This window comes from Odocoileus virginianus, unplaced genomic scaffold (assembly GCF_023699985.2).
Source record: "Odocoileus virginianus isolate 20LAN1187 ecotype Illinois unplaced genomic scaffold, Ovbor_1.2 Unplaced_Contig_2, whole genome shotgun sequence".
In the NCBI taxonomy this organism is placed as follows: domain Eukaryota; kingdom Metazoa; phylum Chordata; class Mammalia; order Artiodactyla; family Cervidae; genus Odocoileus; species Odocoileus virginianus.
The window spans coordinates 199,394-218,048 of NW_027224319.1; the positions used below are offsets into that span (position 1 = coordinate 199,394).

The 18,655-nt window shown below is 38.7% G+C and overlaps 1 protein-coding gene across 18 annotated transcripts in view; it reads left to right on the top strand.

The window, feature by feature from the left end:
* The window catches only part of TMCC1 (transmembrane and coiled-coil domain family 1), a 151,737-nt gene that overhangs the window by 97,345 nt on the left and 35,737 nt on the right, over positions 1–18,655 (top strand). The window contains exon 1 of one of the 18 annotated variants that reach the window (XM_020872615.2): positions 9,262–9,438. The exons of 16 other annotated variants lie outside the window; for them this stretch is intronic. In XM_020872615.2, coding sequence (XP_020728274.2) covers positions 9,397–9,438 — 42 coding nt within the window. In that variant the 5' untranslated portion in view covers positions 9,262–9,396. Of the gene's footprint in view, positions 1–9,261; positions 9,439–18,655 lie in introns of those variants that run through there. One more of the 18 variants, XM_020872617.2, reaches the window with a different exon arrangement.

The following is an 18,655-nucleotide window of genomic DNA, read 5'->3' on the forward strand; positions in this document are numbered from 1 at the left end:
GTCTCCTGCATTGACAGGCAGATTCTTTCCCACTAGCGCCACCTGGGAAGCCAAAATGAAACTTTTATAATGATACATGAAACTTAGCCTTGCAAACTAAATTCAGGATTAATCTTAATTCCCTATGAGCTGAGATCATGAATAACAGATTAGCTTACTTGTCATATTAAAACATCTTTATGTTTTTTTCTGAAACAATGAGGATATCCTGGATTTTTTTGTTCCTTAAAGAGATCAAAACAAGACTAACTACCTTGCACCTATCTTAAGCTGCCTGGAACCCTCAATCTCTTTCCATTCTATTTCCTCTAGTCATTGTTGGCTAGAAGGATTTTATATTTAATACTTATACTATGACCATATTTGCATTTCTATAACAACCCAATGAGCTCCTTGCCAACAAGGAAACTAAGGTTTAGAGAAATATGTACTAAATTTACCTTAAAAAAAAAATTAATTACCCTACTTGTTCAAAATACACCACAGAGGAATCTGGGTAAAAAATGAAGCAAATTTCCCAACTCTGGCAAAACTGTTCAAGAATAAAAGGTCTCTGGGAGGAGGTTCTCAAATACCAAATATGAATAATTTAAGCTCTGATGCTATATTAAAAACTCCCAAAGAAGATCCAGTCCATACTTAGAGTTAATGGTATTGATAGGATGGGGATAAATGACTTACAGCCATGTGTTAAAGTGTTGGTTGCTCAGTTGTGTCCAACTCTTTGAGCCCACCAGGCTCCTCTGTCCATGGGATTTTTCAGGCACGAATACTGGAGTGGTTACCATTTCCTGCTCCAGGGGATCTTCCCGACCCAGGAATTGAACCCACATCTGCTCCATTGGTAGGTGGATTCTGTACAACTGAAACAGATTACTGAGATTGCTGAATTTTACTAGCCTTTGGAAAGAATTGTGATTTATAAGCCAATTCTAAAAGCTTAAGAAAAAATCTTTGATTTTGGATTTGCAGTTTAATGTGAATTGACTTATAGAGTCTAAAGTAAAATCTTCTAAATAGGAAGTATTATACACAAAAACTTAAAGAAAGGACAAGGAGAACATAGAACATCGATGGTTTACCTGATAACACTGAGTTGTAGTTTGGACTGCACTCCCTGGCAGCCAAAGCAAAATATTACATATGGGAATTTTAATCTTGGGTCCCTGAATTTCTTAGGATTACATGTAAATCTGTATGTGTCCACGAGTTTTTCTGGAGGAAGAATTTTCATCAAATTCTCAAAAGGGTATGTGATCCAAAAAAGACTGAACCATTTTATTACATTTTTAAAAACAGGATGGGTAACTGAGGAGCCTCTATAAATTCATTTTTAAGAAACTTTTTGCAACCTGCATTAATAGAACTTGTGTTTAGGGTTAAATTTATGTTTTAGTTTGGTCTTCAAGTATATGGGGATTACCTTTTTACTGAATGCCTTTATTGTGCCTAGGAGAAAAAAAAACTCAACACATTAATTCATTTCATTCTCACACCATTTATCCCCAGTCAATAATCCTGTTTTACTGATGAGAACACTGAGACTCAGATTCAAAAAGCTTGCCCAAGCTTACAGAGCCAAGTGAGAGAGTAAGGAGGCTCTTCCTGCTCCCCCGCCCCGCCTCTCCAGCTGAGTGCCCTTGATGCACTGGCCGTTGCCCGGCTGCTGGTGCCGTGGTGTGGAACACACCCTTGCCCGTGCCCCGCGCTCTCAAAGAGAAGACGAGGGGAATAAGTATATACCGACTAATAAAACTCGCGAGGATGTAAGTACTTCAGACGTTCCCTATATTAGTCCATTTTCTCCTGTGAGAGTGCTGGGAATGCTTTATTGAATTTCCTTAGTCTTCCAGTATCCTCATGGGAAAAACATCTGTTCTACACATGTACAAGTAGCAGTGAGTGTAATCATAACTATCTCCTTATCATCCAGTTTACTTGTGGAATCGCTTTAGGACCAGGTTTTCTAACAGTTGAGATTACACAGTAATCAACAGTCTACAGTATTACAAAACATTAAAACAGTTTTTAAAGCCACAGGTATATTCATGAAATCTTCTCTAAGAATACTTCATTTCTTTTCCTCCCTTTCAGGGATTTAAAAATTAGATAAAAGGAAAAGAGGTTCAGCCATGTCTTTCTCTTTGGGTAGCAGAGACATGCTTTGTGCTGCTGCAATGGAGAGAGAGAGGCCAATGCCCTCAGGATCCAGAATGTCTAGCAACGATGCCCTAGAGGCTGCCCAGCACAAGTGTAGGCAAGGTCGACACGGCCTCCCTTCAGGGCATTTGCTCTGAACGGGGAGGATTCTCGTGGCAACAGCTACACTTAGAGAAATGTAAAGCCGCTCTTGGAAGCATCTTTTGTGCTGTGGCTGAGAAGCTGTTGGTGTTAACTCTGATTATGAGCCCCCAAGAGAAGGTGTGGAGTTGGTGCAGGACATGACAACAAAATGTTTTATAATCTCATCATACAAACCAAAGAGAAGAGTGAGTTTCGAGAAATGTGAGCGCGTTTGAAACTGTGGGACATGTTTTTTCTCGGTTTTGGTTTTTTTTTTTTAATGTACGCTTGAATAGAAGAATTTCCCTACTGGATCGGTGTCTCTAGCACTCATAGCTGGTACTTGGAAATCTAGTTTAATTCGATTTAGCACATGCCAGTGACATGTTTGTTGTCTAAGAAATTTTGTTCTCTTCATGTTGTGGGAAGTCTCGAAGGTTCTTGATGTGCTCTTTAACGGTTACCCAAAATTATCACATATATATTGGCTGGAAACACCTGGGTTCAGAGCTCTTCTCCTTCACCTGTCAGTGCTCTTACCGTGAGCAGGTTTCTCCTCCTCTCAGCTGCATCTTTGAGTTGAAGATGGTGGTTGTGACAACTTCGTACTAAGGCTGTTAAGAGATTATATTAAATATGTTGTAAAACTCTCGTTATATACTGAGATTACATACTGTGTGCTATTTTAAATGTTTTTAAGAAAGGAGTGAAGATAACTGGGTTGTTTCAACTTAAAAATACTTGATTTTCTAAAATCTTCTACAGCAAACCAGCCTCACTGCCCCCTTCTCCTTCTTCCACTGAAGTTGCTGGAAGCACTCTCTCTACTTGGTACAAGTGGTAGTACACTTGTAATTACAAGGTGAAATTAAGATTTTAAACATCTTATCAGCAATGTAAGCATCCATTTTGCATTTGCATTTGGTACACGGAACACAATATTAATCAGATTTGCTCTAGAGCTTTGGATAATTTCAAAGAAACTCTTAAAATCATACTCTGGTGTCAGTAGAATGTTTCATTACACGCTGTTATGGCTGTAACTGTTTTCCTTTAAAACAAATGGAATTTGGCAGTTGAAACCTACCAGAAAAACTCTGATTTGGGTTTTATGAAACAGTGGAGGTATTTTTTAAAGCCTGAATTTTAAATAAATTAATCAGTAGCAACCGGGTTGTGAGTTTTAAGTTTTTCTTTGAGTTTAGAAACTGAACTCAGAAATGCCTTTCACCTTCCACTGTCTTAGTTTCTGAAGCTATGATCAAGATCATTTTTCTCTATCAGGGCATTTTGCAGACCATGTAGCCTGTTTGCCAGTTTTTATACACTGAGTGAAACATACATACAATTGATTTTTTTGGTCTGCTCCCTATAGTAAAAAAGTAAATATATCTAACTCAGTGCCTATCACAACATCTGGCTCAGAGTAGGTGTTTTATAATTATATTCTTGAAATGCTGTGATTGGGAGTGATTTCCACAAAAGGAACTCAGAGAAAGCTTCATGGGAGCATTGGCTTTGAGCCTTTAACGACTCTTAGATGTAGAAGGGCATTCATTCCAGGGTGAGAGAGTTTCAGGAGGCAAGGCCCAGTAGTGATGGATACTGTATGAATGTTACACGTGTTTACAAACCATCCCAGTTCTTCTGAACTGCTGTCACAATGTGATCCTAAAGACACTGGAACAAAAATGAAGCTAGAAAGGTAGATGGGTAGAGTAAAATGAAGCATCTCCCTTGGGATTTGGTTTGTCATTTGATGTAGGCCAGTCTATGAGAGCATCAAAGATAGGCTGAGTAGCACAGGTAAGCAAGTGGCTTACCCTCGCTGAGCCTTAATTTCCTCTTCATTAAAAATGAAGCCAATGAATAAGTAGAGTGCCAGGTATTTTGTGGATTAAATGAAGTAATATATATGAAGAGCCTAGTACTTAAAAGGTCACTATTCTTCTGGTGGTTATCCATAGTAGTAGTTGTGATAAAAATAGTACTACCTTGTTTGGGATGTAAAGACATTTCGTCATCCAAAAAAATTGATGGTGCATTACAACATAACAGCTTTGTGAGTGTTTCTAGTTCACATGTCAATCACACATACTTCACAGTGCCATTTGTGTAATGTAAATACAACTTTGTTTTTATTTCATGATAAAATATTTTACTCTGAATACTTTATATAACATGTAGAGGAGTAGCTGCATATTCCAAAGATTCACCATAATAAATGGCATGAAGTACAGATGACACTTTTCTACAAAAGTCTTTTATTGGAATGTTTAATTCTTTTTTTAATCCCTTATCCCAGCCTTTCTAGAATTCTCAACTGCTCACAAAGTTCAAGTTTGTGCAAACTAAGAGAAACTCTTTCTAAGAGAATTGATTCAGCCAACAATTTTATCATAAGAGGCTTCAGAGATGAGGAAACGGGTTTAGTAAGACTTGTCTACACAGGTTATTGGTGCCAAATTGGATATTCAGTCTACATTTTCTTCTTTCCTTGACTCTGATTGCTTTCTTTGGTATATCCCATTCTGTCTATAATCAAGTACATCTATGCAATAAATCTGTATAGATCTTAAGAGTTGGGGTAGCTGAGAACACAAGTCCTGTTAGAAATGTTTAATCAAGTTTTAACAGCTTTTCAACAAACTTTAACAGTTGTGTTTTTTTTTTTTAATATAATCCACATATTATACCCTTCACCCATGGAAGTTTATAATTGCACAGCTTTTACTTTATTCAGTTTCACAACTGTCACCATAATTAATTTTAGAACATTTTCATTACCCCAGAAAGAAATCCCACACATCCTACCCATTACTGCCAATCTTATCATTCCCCTCAGCCCTAGGCAAGCACTAATCTAGTTTCTGTCTCTGTAGATTTGAATGTTCTGGACATTTTATGTAAATCAAATCATAAAATATATGATCCTTTGTGACTGACTTCTTTATTAGCATTCTGTTTTCAAGATTATACTGTATGTTATTTATCAGTATTTCCTTATTATTGCTGGGTAATATTCAGTTATATGAATATCACATTTTATATATCGTTCATCAGTTGATGGACATTTGAGTTGCTTCTCCTTTTTTCATGAATAATGCTGTTATGAATGTCTGGGTACAAGTTTTTCTGAGGACAGTTGTCTTTATTTCTCTTGGGCATGTACCTCTGAGTGGTTTGTTGAATCACGTGGTAACTGTCTGTTTAATTGTTTGAGGAACTACCAGACTGTTGACCAAAGGGACTGTAGCATGTTACATCCCCACCAGCAGTCTGTGAGGGTTCCATTTTCTCGACATTCTCACCAATTCTAGTTACTATCTGTCTTTTTTATTACAGTCATCCTAGCAAGGTGTGAACTGGTATTTCATTGTGGTTTTGATTTGTATTCCCCTGAAGGCTAATGATGTCGAGCATCTTTTTATGTACACTTTGGCCATTTGTCAGTCTTTTTTTGAGAAGTGTCTATTCAGGGCCTTTTGCCCATTTGGGTTTTCTTGCTAACATTTAGTTGTAATGGTTCTTTATATATTCTATGTACAAGTCCCTTATAAAGCTTATGAGCTGCCAGAAGTTTTTCCCCTTTCTATGGGTTGTCTTTTCATGTTCTTAATTGTGCACTTTGAAGTTTTTTGTGGCTGTTTTATCTGTTTTTTCTTTTATGGCTTATGGTTTTGGTGTCACATCTAAGAAACCGTTGACTACATCCAAGGTCGTGAAGATTTACACCCATAGTTTTAGGTCTTACATTTAGATTCTTGATTCATTTTGAGTTAATCTTTCCCTTTTTTTTGAGTTAATCTTTTATATTTTGTGAGGAAGAGTCCAACTTCATTCTTTTGCATGTTGATAGCTACTTGTGTTGGTATCATTTGTTGAAAAGGCTATATGAGTCTTCTTGGCAAAGGAAATTATTCTTAAGCATTGCTTTACGAAGAGAGATGTAAATGACAGAAATGAAAGAATTTTGATCTGGCTTCTAGGTAAATAATGTGAAGAGTGTGAGGTCAAAATATTTAGATCAGAGAGTACTTTCCCCATGGCAGACAGTTGGAAACCAAAAGATGAGACATTTGCTCAGGAGAAATTACAATATTGGAAATAGAGAGTAAGTTGTAGTGTTAGAAGTCTATCAAGAAATAACTAAATGATCTCAATGTCTTTTGCTGAAATAAGTCATGGACTCTTCAGTTTATTAGGATGAATGTATAGAGAAACTTTGAAAGTCTGAGTATGCAAAAGCTGCTGTAAACTTATAAGCTAAAGAAAGCCAATATAGAAATAATAAATGACAGAGATAAAGTATGAGAAATTTATAATTTTATTTCCTCCAAATAAACACAGAAGCACAGAAATAGAGGCAAATAACTGAATGGCAAAATAGTGGAAAGAATGTTAGGGAAGAGTCAGAATTCCTTGGTTCTAATCCTAATCCACCCCAGTTGTGTAATCTTGAATAAGTCAACCTTCAGAGTAGTCACTAGTATTTACTGAGGCCCTACCATATTCAGGAATTGTGCAAAGCTCAAGTTCCTTTTTTGTAGAATAGAGATTATGTCACATTAATTGCTTTGAAAACTTCTGTAAAGAACCATTTTCAAGAAGAGATTGTTCTTGAAATTTGGGGTTATTCACTGTAGTAGCAGTATCTGATAATCTGTAGTCAGTGCTCAGAAACCTGTTCTGAAAGGTGTTCTGTATCCTTATTTTGATGGAGAAACTGACGTTCAGTGGTTATGAAAGCTGGACAGGCAGTAATCAGTAAAGTCAATTCTAATGTAGTTTGCTTGATTTCTTTATACCACCTTGACTTTGGCTTGAAGGATAGTATAATAGATCCTGGTGGGAGGGGAGGACGAGGAGGAGGGAGGAGGGTGGCACCAATGAGATTTAATTTCTTAGACATGAAAGCTTAAGATGTAATTCCAAAGGAGCGATTAGTCCTGAGATTAGTGATCTCAGTGGTGAGGTGGAACAGAACCTCGTGTTAATAAGGTCAAAGGTAAGTTCCATTTGACTAACTGGTAAGTCCCGGAAGAGCTAAATGTTCTGAAACACAGTCATACAAGAGTTTATCCATGTGTCTGCTGGAGTCCTGGACATTTTTCTTCAGGAGGCAGAGTGGGGACAGAGCAGCAGTGAGGCAATGATGTCTGAGTGGGGATTGGAGGTAAGTACCAGAGGGCAAAACAGTACCACAGCTTGTGGAGGTGGGCAGACTTTGCTTTGGACCATGAGGATGTCACTTCTTAGAATTTTTGGTTTTTTTACTTGAATTGATTTTCTCATGTTCGTACCCTTTGAAGACCCTTCTCACCCCACTCGTAAAATGCCTGTGATTCATTTCCAAATGTGAAACTAAGCAGATCCTGAGTGCTCCATAGCTCTGATCGTTCTGCTCTTTCCACACTTCTTGTCCTTTCCCTGGTGGAGTTGAGAAATATTATTTGGATGTATAAGACTAATGAGGCAGGCACAGGCCCCCACTCAAGTGTTCTTGCCCGGAAAATCCCATGGACAGAGGAACTTGGAGGGCTGCAGTCCATGGGATCGCAAAGAGTCGTACACTACTGAAGCAACTTAGCACCATCACAGATAAGACTAAAAAGAGTACAAGACCAGAAAAGAGCCCAAGAAGAGAACAGAACAACTTTTCTTCACTGATTTGTCCTGTGCCGTTATCTTCTTGATGACAAGTACAGAGTTCAGGCTTTAGTTGTTAGCCTCTGCTGCTGCTAAATGAATAAGCAGCAGACATGCTTCTCCCCGTTGCAGTGTGGCTGTTGGAGATGTCGTCAGCTGGCACGGGGGAAGCACAGAACTTTGAACTCACATTCTGATTTGCAAACTTTCAGTTTCTGCGTAGATATCCGTGGCGGTTGGTGTCTGTGAGAATAGATCTGTGATGGAAATAGAAGTAGGAAAGGGAACTAACGTGCATGGGGCCCATGCTTTAGGTGAGGCGGCCTGAAGCACTTGACGATGGAATGAGAGTCCCAGAAGTCGCAGAAGTCTGGACTGTTTTCATTTATATTGCCTTGCATCTCAGAAACGGCAGAGCTGGGATTCGGAAGACTTGGGAGGCATTTGAGGGAAAGCTGATGCTGTGCTGATTTTGGGTGTGCATGTGCGTGTTCACGTGTTCCGTCACTCTGGGAGACTCCCTTGATAGTCACACCTAACCCCACCACTCATCTGGAACCCATTCTTTTCATCAGAGTTTTGTCTTTCTGAGGATGCTAAAAGGATTAGGTCACTTCTGGTCTAGAGTAAAACTTCCGTAATATAAGGGAGACCACAGAATGGGGAGGATTGTCTACATTGTGTGTCCTATGTTTTTGTCTTGAAGGAAATTCCATCTCCTGGTTCCTTTTTCTGTTTATGATTTGTGTGTGTGTATGTGTTCCCCTTATTTCAGGGAAAAATTTCTAACAGTACAGTTATATACATTCTTGGTGACCTAAAAAGAAATGGTAATGTGCCTTAGGTCTGCAGCAACCTCCGCCTTTTGGGTATTTCGGAGAAATGAGATTTTTAAACCATCTCTTCAGTTTCAGCCTATGTCTAACACCAAGAATATTTTTTCAGAACATTCTCCCTTCCTTGTAAAGTCATAGAAGTTTGGGGCTCCTCGGCTAGGTCACAGTGTCTAAATGACTGTGCCTCATTTAGAATAGAATCTGGACATTATTTATGATACAAAACAAAGTAACCAGTAGTTCTTCAAATTTCCCACTTCCTGCTCATTTCCTCCAGACACAAAATAGGTTTGAGGAACAAAGTTTTCTCATGTTTTGAGCTGCCTGTGTTTGGGATTCAGAGTATTTTGCGTGCTTACTGCTAACTGGGCTGAAGATCACCTCATGTGACAGCATAGATCCCTTGTTCTGGAATTGCCGTTACTTTCTAGAACGGCCACTCTGTACAGCAGCCAACATGCCCTGGGTCCTCTTGCTTCATATTACAGTGATCCTGCTTTGTCAGGGCAGGATTCAGCCTCACACGGCTGGAGCCAGTCTCTGCTGACCTCATGCCACAGAACAGCATGTTCAAGTCTGCGAGAGACCCGAGGGTTCTTCGGCACATTCCTCCTCCTCCCTCACAAGCATGGAACCCTCACTCTCCTCGGAAACCGTATGTTGTATATGTGTGTGTATCTGTCTTTTTTTTTTCCTCAAATCTCTTCCTTAATCTTATAATTCTACAGCTTTAAGTGGGGGTGGTTGCTGAGACAGACACAGGAAGTGCTTAGAGCTGCTGAAACTTAGCATTTTTCAGCAGTAGATCTCAGTCCTGGGCATTTGCTGTTTGGGGACTGACTTGTGTGAGGTGGCAGTAATGGAGAGGTGTGTTATGTGTTTGCTAGTTGTTCATTTTACCCCTCCCTAGGTATTTAGGTAGAAGCAGAGTGTTCTTTGGCTGTGTGGGCATGCTCAGATGATACCAGAGTGTCCCGTTCTGCCGTATGACAGGGCTGCTTCAGTGCAGAGTAAATGTCATCCTCACTCTCTCAGGCTAAGTAGTTCTCCAAAAATAAGTGTTTGCTTCAGAGAACCAGAGTTTCCCTTTGCCTTTGGCAGCTTGGGGAAAGCTTGGGTTAAATTTGAAGATATCAGGCATGCATAACCAATAACAATTAGGATTAAAGCCATTTGAAATATTTCTCACATTAAAAAAACAAAAACAAAACGGTTCTTATTACTCAGCTACTTGTTTTTCGTGTATTTTCCCCAAAGATTTGGCAATTTTCTGAATTGTAACGTGGTATGCACATATTTTGGTACTATGCTTCCGGATCAGTGGAGCAAGTCCCCGAGATTCAACTGGATGGGAGGGTGATCCAGCTTCACAGTGAATCCACCATTTTCACATCTCATCCACAGTCCCTGACTGTATACAAAATGTGGCTGACAGCTGTAGGTTATCATGATTTTTTCGTGTGTTGTGGGTTTATAAATATTACATAGATCTTTTCTAAGAGACACATGCTGAAGCACACAGATTCTGTACAGTTTTACCTGATCCTAAAGCAGTTTGTTTCTTGTGAGCCACTGTATTTAAGATCCAAATAGATTTTTCACTCTGAAGTTTGATGATAAGTCACTCTCCTATTCCTTATGGCTGATCACTTTAAATGCCAGCTTTATTAACAGATTTGTACCTCTGCTCTCCACCCCCACCCCCCCTTTTTTCCCCTGTTGTTTGTTCTGTATCTTGGATTTTATAACCCTGGCACATCTCTGTTTGTTCTGAGGTTATAAAAGGTCAGTTTCCTTATCTATGTTTTATTAAGAATGCAATCCCAGGTTGAATGGGGTGTTCAGAAGAAAAGAATTCATAGGCCAGCCCTGAAAGGACAGGGGATGGAGACTGTTAGTAAAACAGAAGTTAACTCCTTTTTCTCCATTATTGACAGTCCAAAAAGAGGAGGAAAATGTAAAACGTAATCTGAATATTTTTAATGGATGTTGTTTTGTCTATTTATTGCCTTAATCCGTGAGTAGAGAAAAGCTTGCCAAAATCACTTAGTACCTGAGTGAGTGATTTTAGATTAAACTTGCTTCTCTACCCATGTCTCTCACTGACCCAAAGTATTCATCAAATCTGCGAAAGTGAAAGTCGCTCAGTTGTGCTCTTTGCGACCCCATGGACTATACAGTCCATGGAATTCTCCAGGCCAGAATACTGGAATGGGTAGCCTTTCCATTCTCCAGGGGATCTTCCCAACCCAGGGATCGAACCCAGGTCTCCCGCATTGCAGGGGATTCTTTACCAGCTGAGCCACAAGGATCCTCTCATTGAAACAATGATTAAAATGTTCAGAAAAGAGGTACTTGCTCTAGCTTCTGAAATTCTGCACATGACTCTGGACACATCAAACTGCTGTAGATAGGGGTTTATGTATAACCTCTTTGCATGACGTTGCTACATACTTTATGAAAACTGCAGGATAAACATTTTAAAGGCACAAAACTCTAGAGGGGAAAACATATCTGATTCTAGGAAAAAATTGGAGAGTCTTTGGAAGTGGGATATGACAGAACGCATTGCTTATATGTTGAAGTTATGTTTGTGTTTTAAATATTACACAAGATAATATTCCCAGATGTTGACTTAAAGATGAATGATTTGCTTTTTCCTTCCTTAATGACCCTGAAACAACACACATCTATATAAATTGCCTTGATTTTCTGTACAGATGCCCAGAATTTGTGGTGACAATTATTTGGTTCTGTGCAGATGCTATCTGTGTCATTTAAACAGTTGTTATTTACACTGGACTGTCACTTTATTAAATGGTGGACTTTCAAATGATAACACTCCTCTCCCATCTCAACTGCAGCTTGACCAACTCTCATCGTTTCGTAGGGCTCAGAGTGCTACATAAAGGTCAGATTCCCTAAGAACAGTACCTATGGAACAATGCAGAGATCTGCCCACATTATTTTGTAATTGTGGGATTTCTTTGTAACTGACTTTCATTCAAAAGGAATAGCTAGAACGGTGATTTCAGTGGTGGATGACAAGTGTACAACACTTCTGCAGCAGAAGCCTGGCGGTGCAGCATCTCCCTACTCCCAGTGCTTAAAATGCTTTCCTTCTCCTCCGGAGAATGTTTTACATCCCGTAAGACCGTGAGAAGAAAAATAGGTTGAGAACTCTGACTTAATGCTTAAGAACATTCGTCATTGATTATTTTAATTCAGGCCAGAAATTACTGTATGCCAGAGTTCAGTATATCCTATCTGAAACAGAGGGTGGTGTAGACTGATCATTTGTTCACTGAACAAACAGTTGTTGGAGAATCTGCTTTCTATCAGAGTTTGGGAGTTGAGATGGCTCTCTGCCCCCATGCAGCTTCCATTCTAGTTGGGGAAGATGACAACAAGTAATAAGGCTAATAAGTAAATGAGGCATATGTTGGAGAGGTATGGGCTGTAGTCCCAGTCCTGCCAGAACCAGATGGGAACTTGGGAATTCAGTTAACATGCCAGAGCTTTTATTCCTCACTTGTAAAATAAGGCTATTTCACAAGACAGCTTCTCAAGATCGTTAGATTTTAGGACGTTTCAGAATATATGTGTATAGACATGTATAGATTGGTTTTAAAAATAAAGTGACATGTTTTCCTGTGACTCTCAGAAATGGTCAGAGACACTGGTCTCAAACTTATTTTTCTGTTTCTAGGCAGTTAATAGAGCTAAAAAGCAATTTCTTAACTGATTATTATTCAGTTACAAACTACTCATAGAAGATCAATGAAGGAGTTTACTGGACTTAGACTTGTACTACTAGTACAGAGGAAAATCTGGATTTAGACAAAGTTTTGTAACTCTGAATAGGGTAATTATTTACTTTCAAAAGCATTCATTCTAAATTCCTTTACATAGTCACTTTTAAGTGTAACATATTTTCAAATGTAATAAATATTATTCTATATTAAATCCTTAATTTGCACATTATTTTGCTGGAACAAAATCTTCCTTAAGTGAGAGTGACGTATCTTAATTTACATGAGGTTGATCTCTGTGGCTTGGGCTTCCCAGGTGGCTCAGTGGTAAAGAATCCTCCTGCCAATGCAAGAGACACAGGTTCGATCCCTGGGTCAGGAAGATCCCCTGGAGAAGGAAATGGCAACCCACTCCAGTATTCTTGCCTGGAAAATTCCATGGAAGAGGATCATGGCCGTGCCTAGTCCATGGGGTTGCAAAGAGTTGGACATGACTCAATGACTGAGCACGAGCACGAATCTCTGTGGCCTACAAATTAATAAATTGGAATTTGAAATTTTAACAAAGTACAGTGAAATGAGTATAACCATATGGTGTATATATGTACTGTAAACATTTTACTTGATCCAAAGTTGTTAAAACACTAACAGGCTTAAGATAAAAACTTGAGTGTTCAGTAAATGCCTCCATTTTTTATTAATGTTAAAATTAAGGGTACAGAAATATTTTCTGGCTGCTATTAATTCTTTGAAAAATAGACAAATTTTCAGTCTCCTTAGCATTGAATTGTTACTATTCCAGACCAGTGTTTAGGCATAAGTAAATAAGTACTTTGTAAAAGAAGCCCATAGGGAAGGCAGTAAACAGATTTTCTAAGTTTGATTATCCCTATACTAAGCTCATTTCCTTTTTTAATAGGCTTACTATAGTAGTAGAGATGTTCTGAAGACAGGATATCTAGATTTCAGCAGTACAGTCAACAGAATTCCTCATGGTATCTTTTGAGGGGAGGAAATTATAATTGATTCTTCATAACTGAGTCAGTGAATGAAAGAGTGGAGATTACTAACTTGGATAAACACCATCCTGGAACACGGTCTCTGATGGATTGCTGCAAAGTGCTTCCGGTCCTCTTCAACCTCTTCATTAATCTGTCACTAATGACATTGCTATGCTTAGTCAGGGTTGAAGATGTCAAGCAGCTGAAAAGAGTAATTACAATTTTGAGCTGTAAAGTTGGAATTCAGTGGTATTCTCAGATGTAAAGCAGAAGTCACCACATATATGATTCAGCTGTACCACATTTATGTGATTTATGGAAAGGTCAGCTGTTCTTAACACCATTTTCAATTATAGAGAAAACAAACCAAAGAACTGCATTAGATGCTGTGAGTAGGTTCTCTGGCAGTCTCTTAACTCAAAGTAATTTAGATCCTACAGCAAAAAGGAAGTCTTTACCTAGTGGGATCTTAATTAACCTAAATCAGACAAAGCTCTTGTTATATTACAATACATTTTAAGAATTAGGTTGTCTTCGTCATTCTTTGAATTTAAAATTCTGGAAAAGAAGCATTATTAATATTACCTTAACATTAGGATGTTATAGCAGAAACATTGTTGTTGATATAATTACAACATAAAACACCCTGAGAGAAAACAGAGTTCCTTGTAGTTGAAAAGAATACGAGAGGTGCCTAACAGTATTCCCATCTCAATTTTGTTTACAAAAAGCCACCCAAAGAACATTTGTTATCAATTGGTCATGAGCAAATTTGTTTCATTAAAGTTTTCCCCTTAATATGCAAGGCAAAGCACTAAGTTACTAGGAATTTTAATTAGGACTTTTCCTTTCCTACTCCGTAGATGAAAGGGCTGCAAATTCTATAATACCATATAATGCCTTCAGTTCAGTTCAGTCGCTTAGTCGTGTCCGACTCTTTGTGACCCCATGGACTGCAGCATGCCAGCTTCCCTGTCCATCACCAACTCCTGGAGCTTGCTCAAACTCATGTCCATTGAGTCGGTGATGCCATCCAACCATCTCATCCTCTGTTGTCCCCTTCTCCTGCCTTCAATCTTTCCCAGCATCAGGGTCTTTTCCAGTGAATCAGTTCTTCCCATCAGTGGTCAGAGTATTGGAGCTTCAGCTTCAGCATCAGTCCTTCCAATGAATATTCAGGACTGATTCCCTTTAAGATTGACTGGTTTGATCTCCTTGCAGTCCAGGGGACCCTCAAGAGTCTTCTTCAACACCACAGTTTAAAAGCATCAATTGTTCAGTGCTCAGCCCTCTTTATAAAGTCTTAGCAGTCATCTAAACTCTAGTTAAAATTAATTTTGACTGTAACATAGTTTGAAAAATTAATTTTTATCATATCATTAGAAGATAAAAAGTAGTTTTGTCAGAAAATATTCTTGGGAAGGTGGAATATGTTTTTTTTCCTGAGTCTGCCAAAGTCAAGAACAAACTAGAGACATTTCCATATTGATTTTCTAAGTAATGGCTTGAGAACAGAGGTCTTCTATAGTTATTGTTTCTTGGTCTTATATGAGAAATCTGTCTCCAAATTTTAATTGTGAATGATTTCACCCCCATTTCTAGTAAATTTCACTTAAATACTGGGTAGACTATCTTTTGGGACTTGCAAAGTGGTACAGTGTAAAGAATCACCTGCCAGCACAAGAGACGCAGGTTAAATCCCTGGGTTGGGAAGATTCCCTGGAGTAGGAAATGGCAACCCACTCCAGTATTCTTGCCTGGAAAATCCCATGGACAGAGGAGCCTGATGGACTAGTCCATGGGGTCGCAAAGAGTCAGACATGACTGAGCATACACAGACTATCTTCTAAGGTCTGTTACAACTCTGGCTTGGAATTCTGTGGAGAAAAAAGTTTCGTAACTCTGCTTTTTATGTGCTTGTGGAATATCAGAAACTAAGTCAATCCTTAAAGGACTAAAATTAATTCATAAGCAAACACTGTCCAGCAATCAGAGGTGGCTCTGTAAAACATTGAATACAAAAAAATGGAAGATTCCAGTTCAGAAACTAGCCACAACTGTCTGTAGATTCAAATATAACATTAGCATGTATTGGAGGTGATATGATGTTATATTCCTATTCCTTATGTATTAATTCACTGGACATTTATTGAGCCTACATTATAAGCTGCAATAAACCATAATGGAAAAGAATATGAAAAAGAATATATACATATACAACTGAATCACTTTGCTGAACACTAGAAGCTGACACAACATTATAAATCAGCTATGCTTCAATTAAACATTTTTAATAGAATAAAATAAATTAGTATCTGAAGGGACATTAATTCTCTATACTTTCTTTGTTAGAACATATTTATTGACTTTGGTAGAAGATGTCCTATTATCTTACTTGTCTTCTTCCTTTTCCCCTCTGTGATTATAATGATAAGGATATCACTGCTATGTGTACATCTACTGTATACACGTTGATCCAGTTCACCGAAGCTCTCGGAGTGAGTTGTTTACGAACTTTAACTTTGTGAACCTGTGCTTATTCTATTTTTCAAGATCAGTGCAGATTCTTAATCAGCCATTTTGACAACCATTATCCTGATGTGAGTCTTTGACCTCAGCAAGACTTGTTCTTCACTTACACACTGTTCCCATTTAATGTAAACACACTTGAGCCGAAGGACGAGAATATTTGGCTTCATATTTGTCATACATTAAATGTTGACACTAGTTACGGAAATATCTCTAGGATGTCCTTTTTGGATCAGAGTTGCACTTCTTCAGTTAATTGCCTCGAATAGCAAGGCAGGTAACCTGCTTAATTTCTAAAGAAGGCCGGTGCCTGTATTCTTTTCCTAAAACCTCATAATTCTGGTATTGGCTTTGGCACTAATTTTGTTGCTCTCCTTTCTGAACTAATTGGTTCTAAGCAGTAAAAGAAAGTGCTTGCCTTATTTAGAGGTTCATATGACTATACTAATCTCAAAAGATTTTAAACTCCTTTACAGTTACTTTCTTTGTCACTTTTTCTGCTCCCCCACCCACTGGCTGGGTATGAGGGGTTGCTTTTGCATAGAGAAAGCCGCTGAAGTCAAACAAAACCTCCCTCTTACTGAATCCCAGTGGGAGCTTACTACAATTAAAGACTTTAGGTGAACCCGTAACCTGCTGGAAGAGGCAAGAAAAGAGACTTCTTGGGGAATGCACAGCCAGCTGATGTGACAGGTCTTGACTTTAGTACCTCCCTTCCAAACCTATCCTCTGCTTTCTGCTATTATAGACAGCAACTGATTTATTAGATTTATAATTTTTCTTCTTCGATTCAGCTTTCCTTTTCCCCATCTTTGGCCACTTTGGGAAAAGTTTATCCAGCCAGTCATCAGGCATCAGCATCAGGAAGGTCAGTCAAATTAGATGCTTTACAGAACAAAGTTCCTCAGTCTTTGGACATTTTTCTCCAGTGGATCCTTCATGAAGTATCGAGAAGGGTGAAAAAGAGGGAGAACTTTAGGCATTTTGTCCAAAAAATTAAGTAATATCCATGAGGTCTTAGAGCTGAGATAGGTTTTAATAATAGAGCAAAGCCTCTAGAATTAGTCTTGGTTTATGTTGAGGGTATCTTTTGTCTGGGATTTGCTTCCAAATCATTGCATGGGAGGGAGGAAAGACCAGCCATGAGTTAATAATTAAGGCTGGATAAAGTGTACAGGATTCAGTATCCTCTCTACTTTTACACATATTTGAAATGTTGGATAGCATAGAAGTTTTTAAAAGACATCTTTCCCCAAGAGTTTTAGAAGGATAAAATCTATTTCCTATAAATTTTCAGCATTCCCCCCAGTACTCAACAGTGTTGAACACAGTAAAAATACTGTTGTAGGTTTGTATTACTGAGGGAAAAAAATATTTTCTTGTCAGATAAATTCTGAATTTAGTAGGGGTTTTTATTATTATTTTTGTTTTATTTCCATATTATTGTGTTTATACTACAATGTTTAAAAGTATTTCATAAATTAGATTCTAGTGAAACTTGTGTTCACCTTTGTTTCTTTCTAAGGGCATATTCAGTAAACTTTAATCAGTGTTGAGAAGTCTGAAAACTAGTCAATGAAAAACAGTTTTAAACAGTTTCTTTGGGACTTCTCTGGTGGTCTAATGGTTAAGAATCCGCCTGCCAATGCAGGGGACGCAGGTTCAATCCCTGGTTGGGGAAGATCCCACATGCCCTGGAGCAACTGAGTTCGTGGGCCTCAACCACTGAGCCTCCACTCTAGAGCTCATGCCCTGCAACAAGAGAAGCCACTGCAATGAAAAGCCCACCCACAGCAATTAGAGAAAGCCCACGCACAGCAGTGAAGACCCAGCACAGCCAAAAATAATAAATAAAGCTAAAAAAAAAAGAGGTTTCTTTGTAAAGCAACATTTGAACATTTTGAAACTTTTTGTGTTATCAGTAAAATATCCCTGATACGTCTTTGGGTGATATTTAGTAAAGGAGCCTGTTTTCTGTCTGGGTCCTAACTTGACTTTACCGCTAAATGCCGATTGAATCCTCAGTGTCTTCTATTTTGTCAAGTTGATCACACTTATTCAGATATCTACGCCAGTTGAGATGCTGTAACTTTGATCTGAAACACGGACAGTTGTTGTTGTCGTTCAGTTGCTAGGTCATGTCCTACTCTCTGCAGCTCTGTGGACTCTACCCTTCAGGCTTCCATGTGTGTGCCATCTCCCAGAGTTTGTTCACACTCATGTCTGCTGGTTCAGTGATGCCATCTCAGCCTCTTTTGCCCACTTCTCCTGCCCTCAGTCTCCCAGCATCAGGATCTTTTCCAGTGAGTCGGCTCTTCACATCAGGTGGCCATCAGTCCTTCCAGTGAATATTCAGGACTGATTTCCTTTAGGATGGACTGGTTGGATCTCCTTGCAGTCCAAGGGACTCTCAAGAGTCTTCTCCAACACCATGGTTCAAAAGCATCAATTCTTCAGTGCTCAGCTTTCTTTATGGTCTAACTCTCACATCCATACATGACTACTGGAAAAACCATAGCTCTGACTATACGGACCTTTGCCCACAAAGTGATGTGTCTGCTTATGCTGCCTGGGTTTGTGAAGCAAGGATTAGCAAGCTTTCTTT